The 17,414-nt window shown below is 51.1% G+C and overlaps 1 protein-coding gene across 1 annotated transcript; it reads left to right on the forward strand.

Annotated features, from left to right (window-relative positions):
- Positions 1-1,109: 1,109 nt before the first annotated feature.
- Positions 1,110-16,373, forward strand: TSKS (testis specific serine kinase substrate). Its single transcript, XM_055411030.2, has 11 exons — positions 1,110-1,279; positions 1,550-1,775; positions 9,881-9,976; positions 10,183-10,266; positions 10,581-10,664; positions 11,201-11,487; positions 11,945-12,139; positions 13,564-13,737; positions 14,384-14,519; positions 15,588-15,712; positions 15,844-16,373. Exons 1-11 carry the CDS (start codon positions 1,110-1,112, stop codon positions 16,001-16,003), a joined length of 1,737 nt encoding a protein of 578 aa, XP_055267005.2. The 3' UTR covers positions 16,004-16,373.
- The last annotated feature ends 1,041 nt before the right edge of the window (positions 16,374-17,414 follow it).

Consider the following 17,414-nt stretch of genomic DNA (forward strand, 5'->3'; position numbering starts at 1 on the left):
ATTTTTCAAAATGCTCCAGGGAATTCTCTGGCATTCCAGTGGCCTTGGTGCTTTCACTGCTGGGGCTGGGATTCAATCCTTGGTTGGGGAACTAAGATCCTGGAAGCCACACGGCACAGCCGGAAAAAAAAAAAAAGTCAGCAAAAATATATGTCAACTTTATTCAATGAAGAAACCATTTAAAAAAGAAAACAAAGTTGTAGACATCAATACATGTCAACTTGTTATGGGTTGAATTACATCCTGCAAAAGATGTTCAAGTTCTAACCTGCAATAGCTGTGAATGCGCCCCTATTCGAAAGTAGGGTCTCTAGCAATGATCAAGTTAAGACGCAGTCATCTGGGTGGGCCCTGATCCAGTATGTATTCTTGAAAGAAGGGGAATTTGGAAACTGATCCAGAGAGAAGACTGTCTGAAGAGTCCTAACCCCTGGACCACCAGGAAGCCCTTAGTTTTGGGGGTTTTGAATCAGCAGAATTCACACAGTAAGAGGCTCAATCCCCAGGCGCGCAAGTCGGTGAGCTTTGACAGATGTCCACGTTGCCGTCGCCCAGTTTTGATTCACTTCGCATCGCATTCGGACACCTGCTCTTTTCAGTTTGTTTCTGCTGCTTGTCTGTCTGTCCCCTTCCAGCCTCCCATAGGATGTGAGATCCTCCAGCCACCCTCCTTTCCCCCAGACCCTGGGAAAGGGACAAGTCCGGCAGGATGAATCAGGTCTGAATGCGGGTGGCGGGGGTGCGGGTGGGTGGGGAGAGTGCTGAGAGAGTTTCAGGGAAAGGGAATCTGGACCCCTCCCAAGATACAGTGAGCCAGTCCACCGTTCAGAATGAATCAGTTTCACTATGGTTCTGAAGTGGGGGAAAGATCAGGGCAAAACTAGAAACCTGGACAAGGAAGGGTTCACTGGGCCCCCCTGGGGGAAGGCGATAAGTCACGTTTCCCACCCCTGTGCCCCACCCCACCCCACCCCCGCCTTACTGGAGCCCAGTGGTTGGGTCCTTTATGAGGCAGGCTTGTGAGGACCAGGGACCTTGAGGGGCAGTGGTCAGAATAGGTGGACAGTCTCGGAGGAAGGAGCCCCTGGGAGCCAGGCCCCCCACACGCCATGGCGAGCGTGGTGGTGAAAACAATCTGGCAGTCCAAAGAGATCCATGAGGCTGGGGACCCCCCCGCGGGGGTTGAGAGCCGCTCCCAGCTGGTTCCCGAGACTCCTGGGGGGGTGACCAGCCCAGTCAAGGGGATCGCGAAGAAAAAGAAGGCTGTGTCGTTCCATGGGTGGGTTTGTCCCACCCTGTCCGGGTCCTAGTGCCCAGCGCTGCCTCTGACAGAGCATGAGTCCCACCATGGGTGGGGTGGGGAAGGAGAGGATGGGGCAGAGGAGAGGCAGGCAGGGAGCCGGTGGCCAAGGGCGACTCAAGAGTGTAGGAGGAAGAAGGTAGTAGGGATGGAGTCAGAGGGACTAGGGGATGTGCAGACAGGGAGGTGGGAGGGGCCATGTCCTGCTAGGGCTGCACCCTGACCCTCCTGCCCGTTTCTTCCCCCCAGGGTTGAGCCTCGGATGTCCCATGAGCCGATGCACTGGTGCCTGAACCTCAAACGGTCCTCGGCCTGCACCAATGTGTCCCTGCTCAACCTGGCGGCCATGGAGCCCACTGACTCCTCAGGGACAGACTCAACCACAGAAGACAGCAGCTCACTGGCAGTGCCCGTGCCCCCTGCCTCCCCCACCCCACCCTGGGCACCAGATGACCCAGACATCACGGAAATACTGGTGAGGGGCCCCTGGCTGGGCTGGGGAAGACCAGGTCCTCACCCTGGTGGTAGACAACTGAGGATGGGGGTGTGGTCTTCATGATTGGAAATGAGAAGGTTCTGGTCACCCTACAGGACCCTGACAGGCAGCCACAAATCTGCTCCATCGGGGGTAAACGATGCCTGTTGCCTGCGGTTGGTCTTTCATTCAGTCACTTCCAAATGCCCTGAGCGAGGCTGGGGTCACAGCTGGGAATCGGGCCAGGTCCCTGCTCCAGGGAAGCTCCCAGTCTGGTGGGAGTGACAAATAAACAGATGGGAGGATAAATTCCATGATGGAGGTAACACCAGAGATCCCAGAAAAGGGCCACTCAAACCAGACTAGGTTATCAGGGAAAGCTTCCTGGAGGAGGCAGTGTTGGCACTGGGCTTTGAAGGATGAGTATGAGTTCTCAGAGGGGACCACTTCAGAAGGTGTGACAAAACTGCAAGGTGAGCAAAATCTAGGAAAATTTAGAGAATTCTGACTAGAGCATAGAATGCTACGTGTGTGCATGCTTAGTCGTGTCCAACTCTTTGCAACCCTATGGACTGTAGCCCGCCAGGCTCCTCAGTTGACAGGATTCTCCAAGCAAGAATACTGGAGTGGGTTGCTTGCCCAACTCCAGTGGATCTTCCCAATCCAGGAATCTAATCAAAGTCTCCTGTGTCTCCCGCATTGCTGGTGGATTCTTTAACCAAGGCTATACCTTGGTCCTTTAACTCCCCTGTCACCTTCCACCCCTTGCCAGGTTTCTCCAGGCCAGGCTCTGAACTAGGCTTGATACAGACACTGAGAATCACACTAACAATAACCCTGGTTATAATGATACTAAGATTCATTAGCAGATGCTGAACACGTTCTATGTTCCGGAGTCTCAGTTTCTTTATCTGTACAATGGAGACGAATGTGTATGTTCTTTCAAGAGATATTTCTCTTTTTTTTTTAATGTATTTATTTGGCTGTTCTGGATGTTAGTTGCAACACATGGGATCTTTAGCTGCGGCATGTGAGATCTATTTCCCTAACCAGGGATTGAACCCCTGGCACCCTGGATTTGGAGCATGGAGTCTTCGCCACTGGACCACCAGGGAAGTCCCAACAAGAAATATTTCTTAAACACCTACAAATGTGTCAGGCGCTGGTCTAGGAGCAGGAAATACAGTAGCACCTAAGAGTTCTATAGAGAACTTTACCCTCCTCATGAGGTTGTCATGACAATGAAATGCAGTTCATTCATGCAAAATGTTTAGCTCAAGAGTCAGCCGGATGCACAGAATACGGGTTAGTTGTTATTGTCCCCATTTCACAGGCAAGATACTGAGGCTCTAGAAGGTTAAACAGCACCCCCCAAAGTCACACAGCTTCTAAGTAGTGGGGCCAGGTTTAGGAGTCAGGGGTGGGGGGAGGCACCTTGCATGGATGGGGGCAGTAGAGGTCACTGTAGGAACCCTGAAGAGCAAGGCCTTGGCCCAACTGGCCGTGGTCAAGAAAGGCTTTCTCTCTGGAAGAGGCAACTCCCAGGTTGGATCCTGAAGATAAGGAAGGTGGAATACAGGGAAAAAAACAAAAGGACAGAGGTTGCAAAGAGCCCCAGGGGGAACAGGTCCTTGTGGCTCGATTGTGGTGTGTGGGAGAGGTGAGGCTGGCAGGGACACAGGAAACTGAGGCTGAGAAGCGTGGACACTCTCCTGAGAGCAATACGGAGCCATTGAGTGTTCCTGGGCAAGGGGAGAGGAGCCACCCTGGAGTTTGGGCTCTGTACCCATTTACTGAGCATCTACTATGTGCCAGGCACTGTGCCACATCCCTGTGGTGGGGAGAGGGCTCATTTTCCTCTCTGAGAAGTGCTGCAAAGGAAATGGAATAATGACCCATTTGAAGAAGAAGAAAAAAAATTATTAATGAGGCAGAGAGAGGTGGAGTGACCCCCTGCAAGGTCAGAGCGCTTGTAAGAAGCAGGGCCAGGACCAAAGGATTAGTGGGCATGATGCTTTCTTTCCTTAGGAGATGCCTCTGGGCCCAGGTGGGAGATGTTTGGAGGGGAGAGACTGGAGGCAGGCAAGCCAGAGAAGGGGCCAGGCGAAGGTCCCGGGTAAGAGGACCAGGTGGAGAGAAGGGAGCGGTCAGAGAGAATCCAGCTGGGATGGATGGCCCGGGAGGCATCTCCTCCCCCTCGCTGCCAGCATCGCTCAGGCAGCTCTTGCAGAGGTCCACCTCCCACTGGAGCTATTTCTGAGTCACATCCCCCAGAGGACTGTGATGCCTGAGGAAGAGCCCTGGGTGGCCAAGATCAAGGTCTGCTGCAGCTGCGAAATCACTGTGGGGCTGCGGGGGAGCCCCGGCCTCTATGAGGCTTCTCTGTAAAATGGAAAAAACTACTGACAGGCAGCACCTTGGGCTAGGGGCAAGAACAGTGACGAGGGGGACAGTAACAGGGACTGGCACACAGCATCAGAGCTTTATCAGGAGAGACAGCTGGAGATGGACCGAGAGGGGGCAGAAACCCAGAGATCAAGGAGGACCAAGGTCCGGGCCGGGGGCGGGGGACAGGGACCCCAGAGAGAGGAGGACTTGGAACTAGGGAAGGGGACAGAGGCCAACTGAGGGGGAGGCAGAAAACCAGAGACAGAGGAGGGGGCCAGAGACCTAAGGAAGGGACGGACACCAGAGAGAGAAGTGGGACAGAGAACTGGACAGAAAAGGAAGACAGCCCTGAGTGATGGAGACCCCTGCTGAGAGAATGACAATTCCCAGACTGGATGGAGGGTTGGAAGGAGATGGTGACGCAGACAGCTTTGGTTCGTGTTTTCCTTTTTGTTTTTTCGGCCATGCTGGTACAGCCTATGGGTTTTTAGTTCCCTAGCCAGGGATCAAACTTGAGCCAACAGCAGTGAGAGACAGAGTCCTCACTGCTGGACTGCCAGGGAAGTTCCTGGTTCGTGGCTTAATCTCTGACATCTTTATGAGGCCAGAGGATGCAACTGAGGAGGTGGCATTGCTTTTAGGAAATGTCGGTGCCTCCATGCAGAAATGGCCAGATTAGGTCTTTGCAGCCTTGCTTCCCACTGGTCCTGCTGCCTGCAGACTTCCCTGAGGCGGCTGTGCGATATCGGTGCTAAGCCCCTTCCTGGCAGGTCCTGTCCTACTGTCGTTACTTTTAATGATGCTGACACTAATCATGGCGCTTGCCTTATGGATCCTAACGTCTTGTTGACCCTTCCTCACCACCATCTGCCAAGGTATCATCATTCCCAGTGGAGAAGAAAGGAAACTGAGGCAGGCTTGGAATGGGGAATTGGACTGCCCAGCTGCATGGCGTGTGGGTGGCCAAGGAAGGAGGGGTTTATCTCCAGATCTGGCTGCCGCCCACCTCCACCATGGGGGTTCCTCAGTGGCCCAGTGGTGAACAAGCCACCTAGAATGCGGGAGATGCGGGTTCAATCCCGGGTTGGGAAGATCCCCTGGAGGAGGGCACGGCAATCCACTCCAGTATTCTTGCCTGGAGAATCCCCATGGACAGAGGAGCCTGCTGGGCTAGAGTCCATGGGGTGGCAAAGAGTCAGACGCCACTGCAGCGACTGAGCAGGTACGCACGGATGCACCTCCTCCATGCCATTCACTTTTCAGCCAAGGCTAACAGGCTCAGCCTTCACCATTTCCCAAATCTGCTCTCAGAGAAGCTAAAACTCACCTCCAGTGATCCCAGCTTTTCTCCAGTGCCCTTTCTCTTTTCCCAAGTGTTGACCAACAGCCTTTCTAGTTCAGCCTGTACTCTTCCCGACAGCAGCCCCGTGAAGGTAGCGGTTAGTCCTTCCCCGTTTTACAAGGAGAGAAACAGAGGCTTAGAGAGGTGAAGCCCCCTCCCTGAGGCCTCACAGCTAATAAGTGGGAGAACTGAGTTGACCCCAGGACCTGCTCTCCTAGTTTTCCAGAACCTCTACCTACAGGAAGTCCAAGACTTTTTCGGTCTTCAGTTCTAAAATATCGTTCTGTGTATCTATTAGCGATTGCAGTGAAACACATGATTCATGACCTCAAAACAACAAATCTGGGGTGGTTTAGTTGGGTGGTCCTGGCTTGGGTTGAGTCAAGCTTTTGGCCGGGCGGGACTTCCTTGGCGTGTCAGTGTTTAACATGCTTTCACTGCAGGGGGCACGGGTTCATCCCTAGTCAGGGAGCTAAGATCCCACATGCTGCTTGGCCAAAAAACATTAAAAAAAATATAATTTTGGCAGGGGCCATAGTCATCTGATGGCTTCCCAGGTGGCACTAGTGGTAAAGAATCCACTATGCAGGAGTACAAGAGACATGGGCTTGATCCCTGGGTTGGGAAGATCCCCTGGAGGAGGAAATGGCACCCCACTCCAGTATTCTTGCCTGGAGAAAATCCCATGGAAGAGGAGCCTGGTGGGCTACATTCCGTGGGGCCACAAAGAGTTGGCCCCAACTGAGCAACTAAGCACACATAGGCATCTGAAGGTCTGACTGGGGCTGCAGGGGGTGCTTTCAAGACAGCGCACTAATAAACTCTTGGTTGGTGGCCTCAGTTTCCTGCCACGTGGGCCTCTCCAGAAGGAGCTGCTTACGGCCTGGAAGTTATCATCCTCCAAAGCCAGACAGAGCAAGAAGGAAGCTCACAGTTCCTTTCATGAACGAGTGTTTTAAGTCACATACCATCACTCTGACTTATGCTATTTACTGGGTATGAGTCACTAGGTCCAGCCAACACTCAAGTGAGGGAATTAAGGCCCTACATCTGGAAACAGCCTCAAAAAATTTATGGGTGTATTTAAAACCACTATGACTTTGTTGTGGGTTTTACTGTTTTTATTTTTTTTGTAGGTGCTTTATACCAGGAAGAGGAAGTTCCCTTGTACTTTTAGTTTGTTGAGTGTTCTTATCATGAAAGGGTATTGAATTTTGTCAAAAGCTATTTCTGTATTCATTGACATGATTGTATTCCACCCTCACCTTGTATTTTACTAATATGGTATGTTACATGGGTTAATCGTCATGTTGAACCAATTTTGCATTCCTGGGATAAATCACATATGGTGTAGTGTATAATCCTTTTCATTTTTAAGGGCTTCCCAGGTGACTCAGTGGGTAATGAATCTGCCTGCAATGCAGGAAACTCGGATTCAATCCCTGGGTTGGGAAGATCCCCTGGAGGAGGCCATGGCAACCCACTCCAGTATTCCTACCTGGAGAATCTAATGGACAGAGGAGCCTGGTGGGCTACAGTCCATGGGGTTGCAAAGAGTCGGACGCGACTGAGTACACATGCACACAATCCTTTTTATATGCTGCTGGACTTGGTTTGCTAGTATTTTGTTGAAATTTTTGTGGCTGTTTTCAGAAAGGATATTGGTCTGTAGTTTTACTATCTGGTGATGTCTTTGGTTTTGGAATCAGAGTAACACTGGCTTCATAGCATAAGTTAGTTCCCTCCTCTTCTATTTTTTGGTGAAGAGTTTGAGATGAATTGGCAGCAACTCTTTTAAAAAAAAAGATCGGTAGAATTCACCAGTGAAAACATCTGGGCTTTTTTTGTTGGAAATTTTAAAATTACTAACTCAAACTCTTTCCTTGTTATAGGGCTATTCAGATGTCCTATCTCTTCTCCGGTTAGTGTTTTGCAAGGACTTTTTCCATTTCATCTAGGTTATCAAATTTGATGGCATCCAATTGTTCATCGAGTTCCCTTGTAATCCTTTCTCTTTCCCTAAGACTGGTAGTAATGTCCCCTTTTTCCTTCCTGATTTTAGTGATTTGAGTATTCTTCCTCTTTTTCATAGTCAGTCTAGCTAAGAATTTGGCAATTTTGTCGATCTTAAAAAAAAAAAAACAACTTCCGGCTTGCTGATTTTTCTCTACTGTTCTGTTTTCTCCACTGTAATCTTTTTTCATTTTCTCTCATTCCAAAGTATAATTTCTCTTGTGAGTCTTCTTCCACCCATAATTTATGAGTGCTGTTTAATTTTCATATATCAATACTTGTGAGTTCCTCAAACTTCTGCGTTTGATTCCCAATTTCATTCTACTGAGGTCTTTGAGGTCAGAAAACACACTTTGTTTTCATATCCTTTAGGGTCTGTCCTTGACCATATGAAGAATGTTTCATCCCACTTGAGAAGAATGTGTATTCTGCTGTTGCACGTTATGTTCTATAGATGTCTGTTAGGTTTGGTTGGTTTATAGTGTTGTTCAAGTCTTCTATTTCTTTGCTGATCTACTTTCTAGTTTTCAATTCATTCTTTTTTTTTGAGGGGGAAGGGAAGGGTGCTGTGCCACGCGGCATCCAGGATCTTAGTTCCCTGACCCAGGGACTGAATCTGGGCCCTCAACAGTAAAAGCAAGGAGTTCTATCCCCTGGACTGCCAGGGAATTCCCAATTTTGTTAGTTTTTGATACATGTGCTTTGAAGCTCTATTAGGTGCATATATATTTATGATTGTTGTAATCTTCCCAATGACTTGAGTCAGTTTTGTTCACTTTTTTTCATTGTTTTCATGGAGGGGTGGAATTTGGGGGTTTCCAACTCCTCTGTTTTGCTGACATCACCTTAATACAGTATTTATCACGGTATTTATCCAGAGCGGTTGTGCAAGAAATGCGAAGTTGTTCCCATTTTACAATGGAGGAAGCTTATCCTCTTTTCTCTTTGTGTATTACTTAAGCAGCTGTGAAAGAAACCCAAAATATCTAGTTGAAGCAGGATAGTTTATTGCTGACATAAACATCTCAAGTATAGCAGGTCAGAGGCCCCAGGGTTCTGGAGGCTCAGTTATTAAGTCACAAGTTTGGCTGCTGTAACAAAAAAGACACAAAGTAGCAGTGTTGGTTTTTTTAAATATTTATTTGGCTGCACTGGTTCTTCCTTGTGACATGTGGAGTCTTTAGTTATTGTACTCATGATATTTTTAGCTGTAGCATGTGTTTATACAAACTCTTAGTTGCACCCAAGCACAGAGTCTTAGCCACTGGAGCACCAGGGAAGTCCCCAAAGTAGCATAGTTTAAACAAGGTGGAAAATGTTCTTCTCACATGTAAAGGATTTGAAAGTGGTTGGAATTGAGTATGGCAGCTTCACAGGGTTGAGAATTCAATATTCTTGTGTCCTCCATCTCATGGTCCAAGATGGCTGCCCTGGCTTTAGCCATCAACATCATAGGGAGAGAGAAAGGGAGGTATGTTCCCTACTTTCCTTTATTAAAGGCATGAATTGAAAACTGCCTACATTATTCCCACTCATATTCCATTGGCTAGAACTTAGTCACATGGGGCCAGCTGCAAGGGTACCTGGGAAATGTAGTCTTTGGCTGGGGAGTCATGTGCCAGGCTAACTTTCTATAAATGTGGAAGCCAGGAGAGTGGAGATTCTGTCACATGCAGCCTTCCTGAGTCGGTTTTTTTGACAGGGGTCACAAAGCATTTTATGATGATATAAGGTAGCTATGATCAGCAGCCACATGGCATCATGGTTTAAAACAATGGTTCTGAGTATAAATTCTGACAAGGCACCTCACGTACCATGTACCTGGGAATACAAAGGACATCCCCTCTCTGGGCCTCATTTGCCTCCCTTGCAAAATGGGCCAAAATAACCTCAAGAGGTGCGTTGTGGGGAATAAAAGGGAAAACGTGGGTAAGTGCGTGACTTGGTGCATAGTGAGCGCTTATATTTGGAAAGTGGGTTATCTTTAGAATTCTCCACTGCCTGGAGAGAAAGACAGGGCATGTGTTTTAACAGTTTATCTTATTTATGTCTCTGGACCCAAAGGCATTTATCTCAGGTTAAGAACATCCTCCTTCTCCCACATGTCTGAGCAACCCCCCACCCCCCCACTCCCTCCTGGATCCTACTTATTTTTCTTCCCATCCACTAAGCAGAAAGAGTCTGCCCCTGGCTTAATGGAGCAAGAACACCAAGAATCAAAGAGGCGCAGCCCTGGCCCCCAATTCCACCAGCTATTCCAGGGCAGAATCAAGGTGTAAAGCCAGTTTTAAGACTTTCTCTTGGGGTTGGGGTTTGCTCCCCTACATTCACTGACCCCTGGCTGTCTCCCGTTCTTCCCCAGAGTGGGGTCAACAGTGGATTGGTGCGTGCCAAAGATTCCATCACCAGCTTGAAGGAGAAGACCACCCAGGTTAACCAGCACGTGCAGACGCTGCAGGTGTGAGGGCCACCCCGTCCCCCGCCAACACCTCCTCTTCTTCCGGGGCCACGTTCCCCTTCTTTGAGCTATCCTCCAGCTCAATGCACCCATAGCCCAGTTGGGGGAGACTGAGGCTCAGAAGGGAAAGTGATGTTCCCACCTCTCCTCCCCACGGAGTGTCCCCTGGAGGCCCTGGCTAACCCCTCCTCCCTTCCATGCTCCAGAGTGAGTGTTCTGTGCTGAGTGAGAATTTAGAGAGAAGGCGGCAAGAGGCGGAAGAACTAGAAGGGTACTGTAGTCAACTCAAGGTGAGCCACTGAGGGGCAGGAGCGGGGTGGAAAGAAGGGAGCAGGAGTAGGAAGAGGGTGAGAGGAAATGGGGAGGAGTGGAGTGGTCGACAGGAAAGAGATGGGGGGCAAGCGGACAGGGAGCATGGGAGAGGTCCGAGGACGAACCCGCCCTTTATAGCCAAGCGAACCAAGGGCGGAGGCAGTCCTTGCGGGAGAAATGGGCGTGTCTCGGCTGAGGAGGGTGGAGCCTGCATGGAAAATAACAAGAATAAGGGTTGGGAGACGGAACTGGAATGGGAAGGCAGGATCCCTGCCCTGGTGTCCTGACCCAGGAGAACTGCCGGAAGGTGACCCGGTCGGTGGAAGACGCTGAAATAAAAACCAACGTCCTGAAGCAGAACTCTGCCCTGCTGGAGGTAAGGCAGGGTCTAAGGGTTTGAGGAAGTTACTCAAGTACGTGAGGTACTCGAGGTGGACTTCGGGTAGGGCTTCCCGCCCTGCCAACCACCTCTACTACCACCACCACCCTGCCCCTTCGTGTTCATGCTCATACTTCTCCACGCACAGTCATACTCAGGTCCCAGGGAGAGGAATTCACGTCAGACTTGGAGTGGGAATACCTGTCCTGCCCACACGCCCACTAATTTCCCAACAGAATGTTGGAAAAGCTTCACTTGTTCTTCCTAAACAGGAGGGACTAGAGTTTGAGGCCTATCGAGGGTTAAAGTTGGGGTGGAGGGCTAGATGGAGACAGAGAGGCAGGCATTTAAAGGTTAAGGTGAGTTGGGACTCCACCTTAACCTCCCTCCCTAATCGCGTCCCACATCCATTCACTTTCCAGTGTCAGGAATTCATTGGGCAGATCTGGGGGTGGAGGTGGAGGTGGAGGTGGTGGTGGTGGGAGGCAAGGGGCCGGATACTCGCGCTAACCCTGCCTGCCTTCTCCGCCCAGGAGAAGCTACGCTACCTCCAGCAGCAACTGCAGGATGAGACTCCAAGGAGGCAGGAGGCCGAGCTGCAGGAGCTGGAGCAGAAGCTGGAGGCTGGCTTCTCCAGGCACGGCCTGGGCCCCGCCACCCAGCCCCCAGACTGCTCCGGTCCGCCCGGGAGCCCTGACGAACCCCCGCGACCGCGAGGCCTGGCCTCAGGCGGCTGGGGAATGGGGCCCCGGGCAGGGGAGGGCCCCATCGTGACCGAGCAGGAGTTGCATAAGGTCTCTGCCGGCCTGGAGGAGCTGAGGTGAGTGGGATCTCGAGATGGGCCCGGGAGGTGGAGCCTCGAAGAGCCTAGGAAGGAGTGTTCTGGGGCGATGACCCGGAAGGGCAGGACTTCGAAGAAGTGAATAGAGTATAGGACTGGTGGCAGGGAAGCCGGGAGGCCCATGAAAATGAGGTGGGCGAAGTTTGGGGAGGTGGCAGGTGGCTCCAAACTCAGGGGGACAGGGTTGGGGCGAGTGGTATCTTGAGGAGGCAGTGTCTGGAGCGGTTGATGTAGGGCTGGGAGGCAGGCTGAGAGAAGGCCAGGATATCTGACAAGGGGATTCTTTCCGGGCCGGGTTGTCGGGGACATGAAAGGATTCCAAGACATGAACAGGACAGGAGAATTCGGGGACTAGGTGGGTCCGGAGCCCCTGGCCGGGCGGACCGGGGCATGTAAAAATTTAGCCCTGACGGGTTCCTTACCTATGCTCCTACAGGAGGGAGGTGTCTTCGCTGACCGCCCGGTGGCATCAGGAGGAGGGAGCGGTGCAGGAGGCCCTACGGCTGCTCGGGGGTCTGGGTGGCAGGCTGGACGGCTTCCTAGGCCAGTGGGAGCGGGCGCAGCGCGAGCAGGCGCAGACCGCGCGGGGCCTGCAGGAGCTGCGGGGCCGGGCGGACGAGCTGTGCACCATGTAAGGACCCACCCGAGAGCACTGTGGGAACGTGGGGGGGCGGAGCCTTGAGTGAAGGGGTGGGCCAATCAGCTGGAGCCAATCGGGTGGAGACTGTAATACTGACAGGTGGGGGCCCCAATTAGAGAGGAGGGAGGGGTGCTTTCTACCTAAGGACTGAGGGGCGGAGCCACTACAAAAGAGGGGCTTCTCTGGGAACTCAGCTGAGACAGAATCAGCCTGCAATGTGGGATACCTGGGTTCGATCCCTGGGTTGGGAAGATCCCCTGGCGAAGGAAATGGCAACCCACTCCAGTATTCTGGCCTGGTGAATTCCATGGACCGTATAGCCCATGGTCATAAAGAGTCAGACAGGACTGAGCGACTTTCACTTTCACTGAACCTTAAAAGGGCAAGGGGAGGCAAATGGGAACAGGACAAACCAGTTAGAGAACAAAGAGAGGCATTCCCAAAATAAAAGGGAAAAAAAAAAAAGATGGACCAGTCAGAGCAGAGGCTGTGTGTGGCGAGGTCTGGCAAACTGTATGGAGGCAGAGGTGCTGGGCTAATCTTGGGTGGAGCCTTGCTGGGCCTTCACCCTGCTATACAAAAGTAGAGCGGTTCCTGTGAAACCTTTGGTAAGCCAAAAGAGCATAAAGCGAAGAAGCAACTACCTTAGAATACATCTTGCCAACAGAGGCACAAAATAAATTGAGGTAAAGCACAGATGCCCACAGAACACAGTTCAAAGCTATGGTGGCTTGATGCCTAGACACTGGGTGCAGTTCTCAGAGGAGGAGCTTGGTGGCTCCACTCACTGCTTGTAGTGTGTCCTGCTTCTGTGAAAGCAGGCTGAGCGCGGAAGAATGGATGCTTTCCAACTGTGGTGCTAGAGAAGACTCCTGAGAATCCCCTGGACAGCCAGGAGATCAAACCAATCAATCCTAAAGGAAATCAACCCTGAATATTCATTGGAAGGACTGATGCTGAAGCTCCAGTACTTTGGCTACCTGGTGACAAGAGCCGACACACTGGAAACAACCCTGATGCTGGGAAGGATTGAGGGCAGGAGGAGAAGGGAGAGACAGAGCATGAGATGGTTGGTTGGATGAGATGGATGGCATCACTGAATCAATGGCCATGAGTCTGAGCAAACTCCAGGAGACAGTGAAAGACGAAAACCTGGCCTGCTGCAATCAATGGGTTGCAAAGAGTCAGACGCGACATAGCGAATAAACAACAAGATCTTGCTACAAAACAAATGCTTTGTGCTTTTTTCATAAAAGCAAAAATCCATTTCTGATTTCTTTCGGTTAGTGAAAACAGGTACTAATGTAGGCCTTTCCTAAAAATGGACTGGGATAAAGCGACCTTTCAGAAATCGGAAGATGCCCGTATTCTCTTTGAGAGGCGACTTCACCGCACTGCTTATTCTCACATCTCAGGGTGGAGCGGTCTGCAGTGTCTGTGGCTTCCCTGAGGAGCGAACTGGAGGGGCTGGGCCCAGTGAAACCAATTCTAGAGGAGCTTGGACGGCAATTTCAGAGCTCTCGGAGAGTGTCTGACCTCTCTATGAACCTGGATCGGGGAGGCCAAGGCTCCTGTACCCGCTGTGCCAGGTAAGGGGGCAGCGCCTGGCTCCAGGTGCATTCTGTGTCACATTGAGGACAAAGCATCAAAGGAGATGAGACTTCACATGAATGGAGAGGGAGACGCACTGCGGGGGGCAGGGCAGCCCCACGTAGTACAGGATGGGCCAGTCTCGCTGCATGTGGGGAGTCACAGTTCCTCCCTTCCCCACACGGTGACGTCAGTGTCTTGTGGAACACGAGCAAGTCTTGCTTTGTTTCCAGCATCCTGGACTTCCAAGTGCATCGTGGGAAGGTTGGGCAGTGGTACTGGTGGGAGGCAGAGTTGCCCAGTACACTGTAGGGAAGTATGAGACCTTAGGGTATTGGAGAGGCACAGGATACCATGTTTAACCTGTATTAGGAATGGTGGGGGCACTTCCAATACATTGTGAGATCAATTTTAACTAGTGCATTGTGGGAAATGTGAGTTTTTGATGTGCTGATGGCCATCTGGTGTCGGGAGTGGAAACCCCCAGGCACTGTGGGAGTTCCCCATGCTGTGGAAGCCAAAGTACAGCTGATGCACTGTAATCTGGCCCCCGTGCATGGTGGGATGGTGGCCTGGGTGAAGGCAGGTAGGCCTGGGCCAGCCTGGTCTGAGGGTTCTTTCACCTGGTTACTACCCCTCCCCCAGCCAGGGGCAGCAGTTGTCCACGGAGTCCTTGCAGCAGCTGCTGGAACGAGCGCTGACCCCGCTAGTGGACGAGGTGAAGCAGAGAGGCCTGGCTCCTGCCTGCCCCAGCTGCCAGAGGCTACACAAGAAGATTCTGGTACCAAGGACCATGGGCCACCATGGGCTAGTTTGTGATCAGGGCAGGGGGAGGGGAGCCCCAGGCACAAGGATACTGCTGGTGTGTGGCAGGATGGGAAGGGTGAGCTGGGGGCAGCAGGTGTTGGGGGAACGCTTGGCTCTGATATGTCAGAATGGGGGGCTGGGCGGGGAGAGCAGTTTGGTGGTTAGTGAGTCATAGGTCAGTCATTATGGAAGCTTGGGTGATGGACTTGGGCCCAAAGCATCATGGAACCCAGGTCTGGTGCTTTGTGGGACGGAGAAGACAGACACCAATCTATAGCTTCGTGGAATATAAGCCTGATTTTCTATGAACCTTGAGAGGCAATGCATTATATGGGATCATTGCGGTCAGACAGAGGACCAGTGAATACAGCTCATAGTAAGCTAACGCATTATGGGAAATGGAACCACAGCTCTTCTTGAGGCATCGCACACAGACACGGGCGCAATAGCAGGTGGAACCTGAGGCCGGTGTACATTCTGAAACATAGCAATCTAGTATATCATGGGATATTGGCCTAATGTGTTGATGGGATATGAGTTGTAGTGGGTGAGATGGACAAATGAGGCAGTAAAGGACCTGGGGCCTGGTGCATTGTGGGACAGGGCATCAGAGCACTGAGGACTATTATTGGGACAGAGAGTCCTGATAGACAGGAGATGTGGGGTCTTGAGAATTATGGGATGTAGACGGTCACCACGTGATGAGAGATGGGGGGCCAGATGTCAAGCGCATGATGGCTCATGGGCGGTAAGGATCAATGTGACGGATGCTGATTTAGTGCTTACAGGGACAGAGAAGTCCAGTGCAATCAATAGAGGATAGATGATGGGACAGATACAAGTCTAGTGCACAAAGGAATCGGGAAGGCCCAGTGCACTGTGGGATGCTGGGGTCAGCCTCAGGCTCAAGGCATGATGGGATACTCCTGGGGGGATGTGGGCCCCAGGGGACCCTACCCCTTGCGCTTCGCGATCCAGATCCCCCCGCTCCACCCCCAGCCCAGTCCAGCAAGCCCAGCGGCGCCTACGCTCCTCTCCCCAGGAGCTGGAGCGCCAGGCCTTGGCCAAACATGTCAGGGCAGAGGCCCTGAGCTCCACCCTTCGGCTGGCCCAAGACGAAGCCTTGCGGGCCAAGAACCTGCTGCTGACAGACAAGATGAAGCCGGAGTGAGGAAGGAGGCTGAGGGCATGGGAGGAGGGTGAGGTCTTGAGGAGAGGGCCTGAGTCACCCCCACCTTCCACTTCAGCCCCAAGGCCTCTGGCCTCACCAGCACTAACTGCCCACTATCTCATTACAGGGAGAAGGTGGCCGCTCTGGACTATCTACACTTGAAAATGTGCTCCCTTCACGATCAGCTCAGCAACCTGCCACTTGAGGGGTCCACGGGGACAATGGGGGGAGGAAGTGGTGGGGGAACTCCCCCAAAACGTGGGGGCCCAACCCCTGAGCAGCAATAAATGGCCCCTCATGCTGGCATGAATTCAGTCTCCTGTTTGGCACCAAAAGAGACCTAGTAAAATTGCACACACCATGCACCAGCGTCTGTGCTCACTCTGACTTGATCCTCAGCCGATGGAATGTCGATGATGGTACACTCTTCTGATGAGTTCTGCTTGAAAGAGGAGTCAAGAATGAACTGATAGCCAGTGTGGAGAAGTGGGAACAAAGAAAGTTCAAAAGTCTCAAATTTATCTGTGTTCAATCAGATGTTCCCATTGTAAGCCTCAGGCTTCCACTCCTTCCCAATCAACTCCCCAACCTTCCTATTGGAGACTTAACAAGGTTTTTAATTCAACTTGGTATGTAATTCTGGAACCCATACAGCCACAGCTTGTGTTGGATTTTCAGCCATGTTGACTCTGTGTTTACAAGAAATGAAATTCTTTTATGGTATCGAGGGAAGCTCATTGGTTCTCTGAATGTGATTGGAGCTGAGAGTTTAAAGATCTAAGCTCAGGGGGTACAGGTTTCATCCCTGTTTGGGGAACTAAGATCCCACATGCTTTGCAGCCAAAAAACAAAACAAAACAGAGAAGCAATATCGCAAAGATCTGAGCTCATAATGTTCTTTCATTAAGCATGTCAGGGCTCTCAGAAGAAGCTACTGAATACCACTCTCCTTGTGGCCATTGTTAGTGCCCTGATGGTTCATTGCAGCAGCCGCTCATCCCTCAAGTCACAGACTTCAACTGGAACCTCATAGCAGTCAAGATGGATGCTAATATATGATTTACCATGATGCCACTGCAGACTGTAGAATATTAGCATTCCATTTCTTGACAAGGAGCTCATCACTATGTTCAAATCCTAAGAACCAACTAAACCATTTCCCAAGCCAAATTTGTGAGTTACCTTCCTCTTGCAAATACTGATGTCAGCCAAGGTATACTCAGGAGACAGAAATCACACTGGTTATTTTCACAGAGATGATTTCATATAAGGAAATATTACTTAGGTATAAAGAGTTGGTAACTAGGAAACTGAAAAGGCAAAAAGAGAGCCCTATGGCTCATAGTGGTAGCCCTATGGTATCATAGTGGTAATAACTCGTGACAGTGGAAGCAGCTAACAACGCTGGTGAAGGAAAAAGAATATGGGTTAGAATTATGAAAGCTAAACAGTTGGGTGAGAGGCTCACTGAAGATGAAATCCAAGGAGGACAATAAGGAGGGGAGATTGCTCAACTGCTGCAGATGTTGTCTGAGCTTAGAGTACCACCAGGGACTGGGGCCTCTTCTAAAAGCATGCTAAAATGGCACTGGCATTTCTCAGAGTGCGCAAGATTTGGAAAAACTGCAAACTAGACTTAGAAGCCGCTGCAGGAAGGAAATGCCTCAGCTGGGATAAAGAAGCTATGCTGGGTGATAA

Source organism: Moschus berezovskii, chromosome 22, assembly GCF_049115385.1.
Source record: "Moschus berezovskii isolate FMDL1 chromosome 22, NW_MosBer_1.0, whole genome shotgun sequence".
Lineage (NCBI taxonomy): Eukaryota > Metazoa > Chordata > Mammalia > Artiodactyla > Moschidae > Moschus > Moschus berezovskii.

What these genes read in the sequence shown, in the direction of transcription:
- TSKS (XM_055411030.2), top strand. Translation starts at nt 1,110, where the DNA reads ATGGCGAGCGTGGTGGTGAAAACAATCTGGCAGTCCAAAGAGATCCAT. An exon ending in AGCACGTGCAGACGCTGCAG is followed by an intron (nt 9,977 to 10,182) that starts GTGTGAGGGCCA and finishes TCCATGCTCCAG; the next exon opens with AGTGAGTGTTCTGTGCTGAG. An exon ending in AGAACTCTGCCCTGCTGGAG is followed by an intron (nt 10,665 to 11,200) that starts GTAAGGCAGGGT and finishes TTCTCCGCCCAG; the next exon opens with GAGAAGCTACGCTACCTCCA.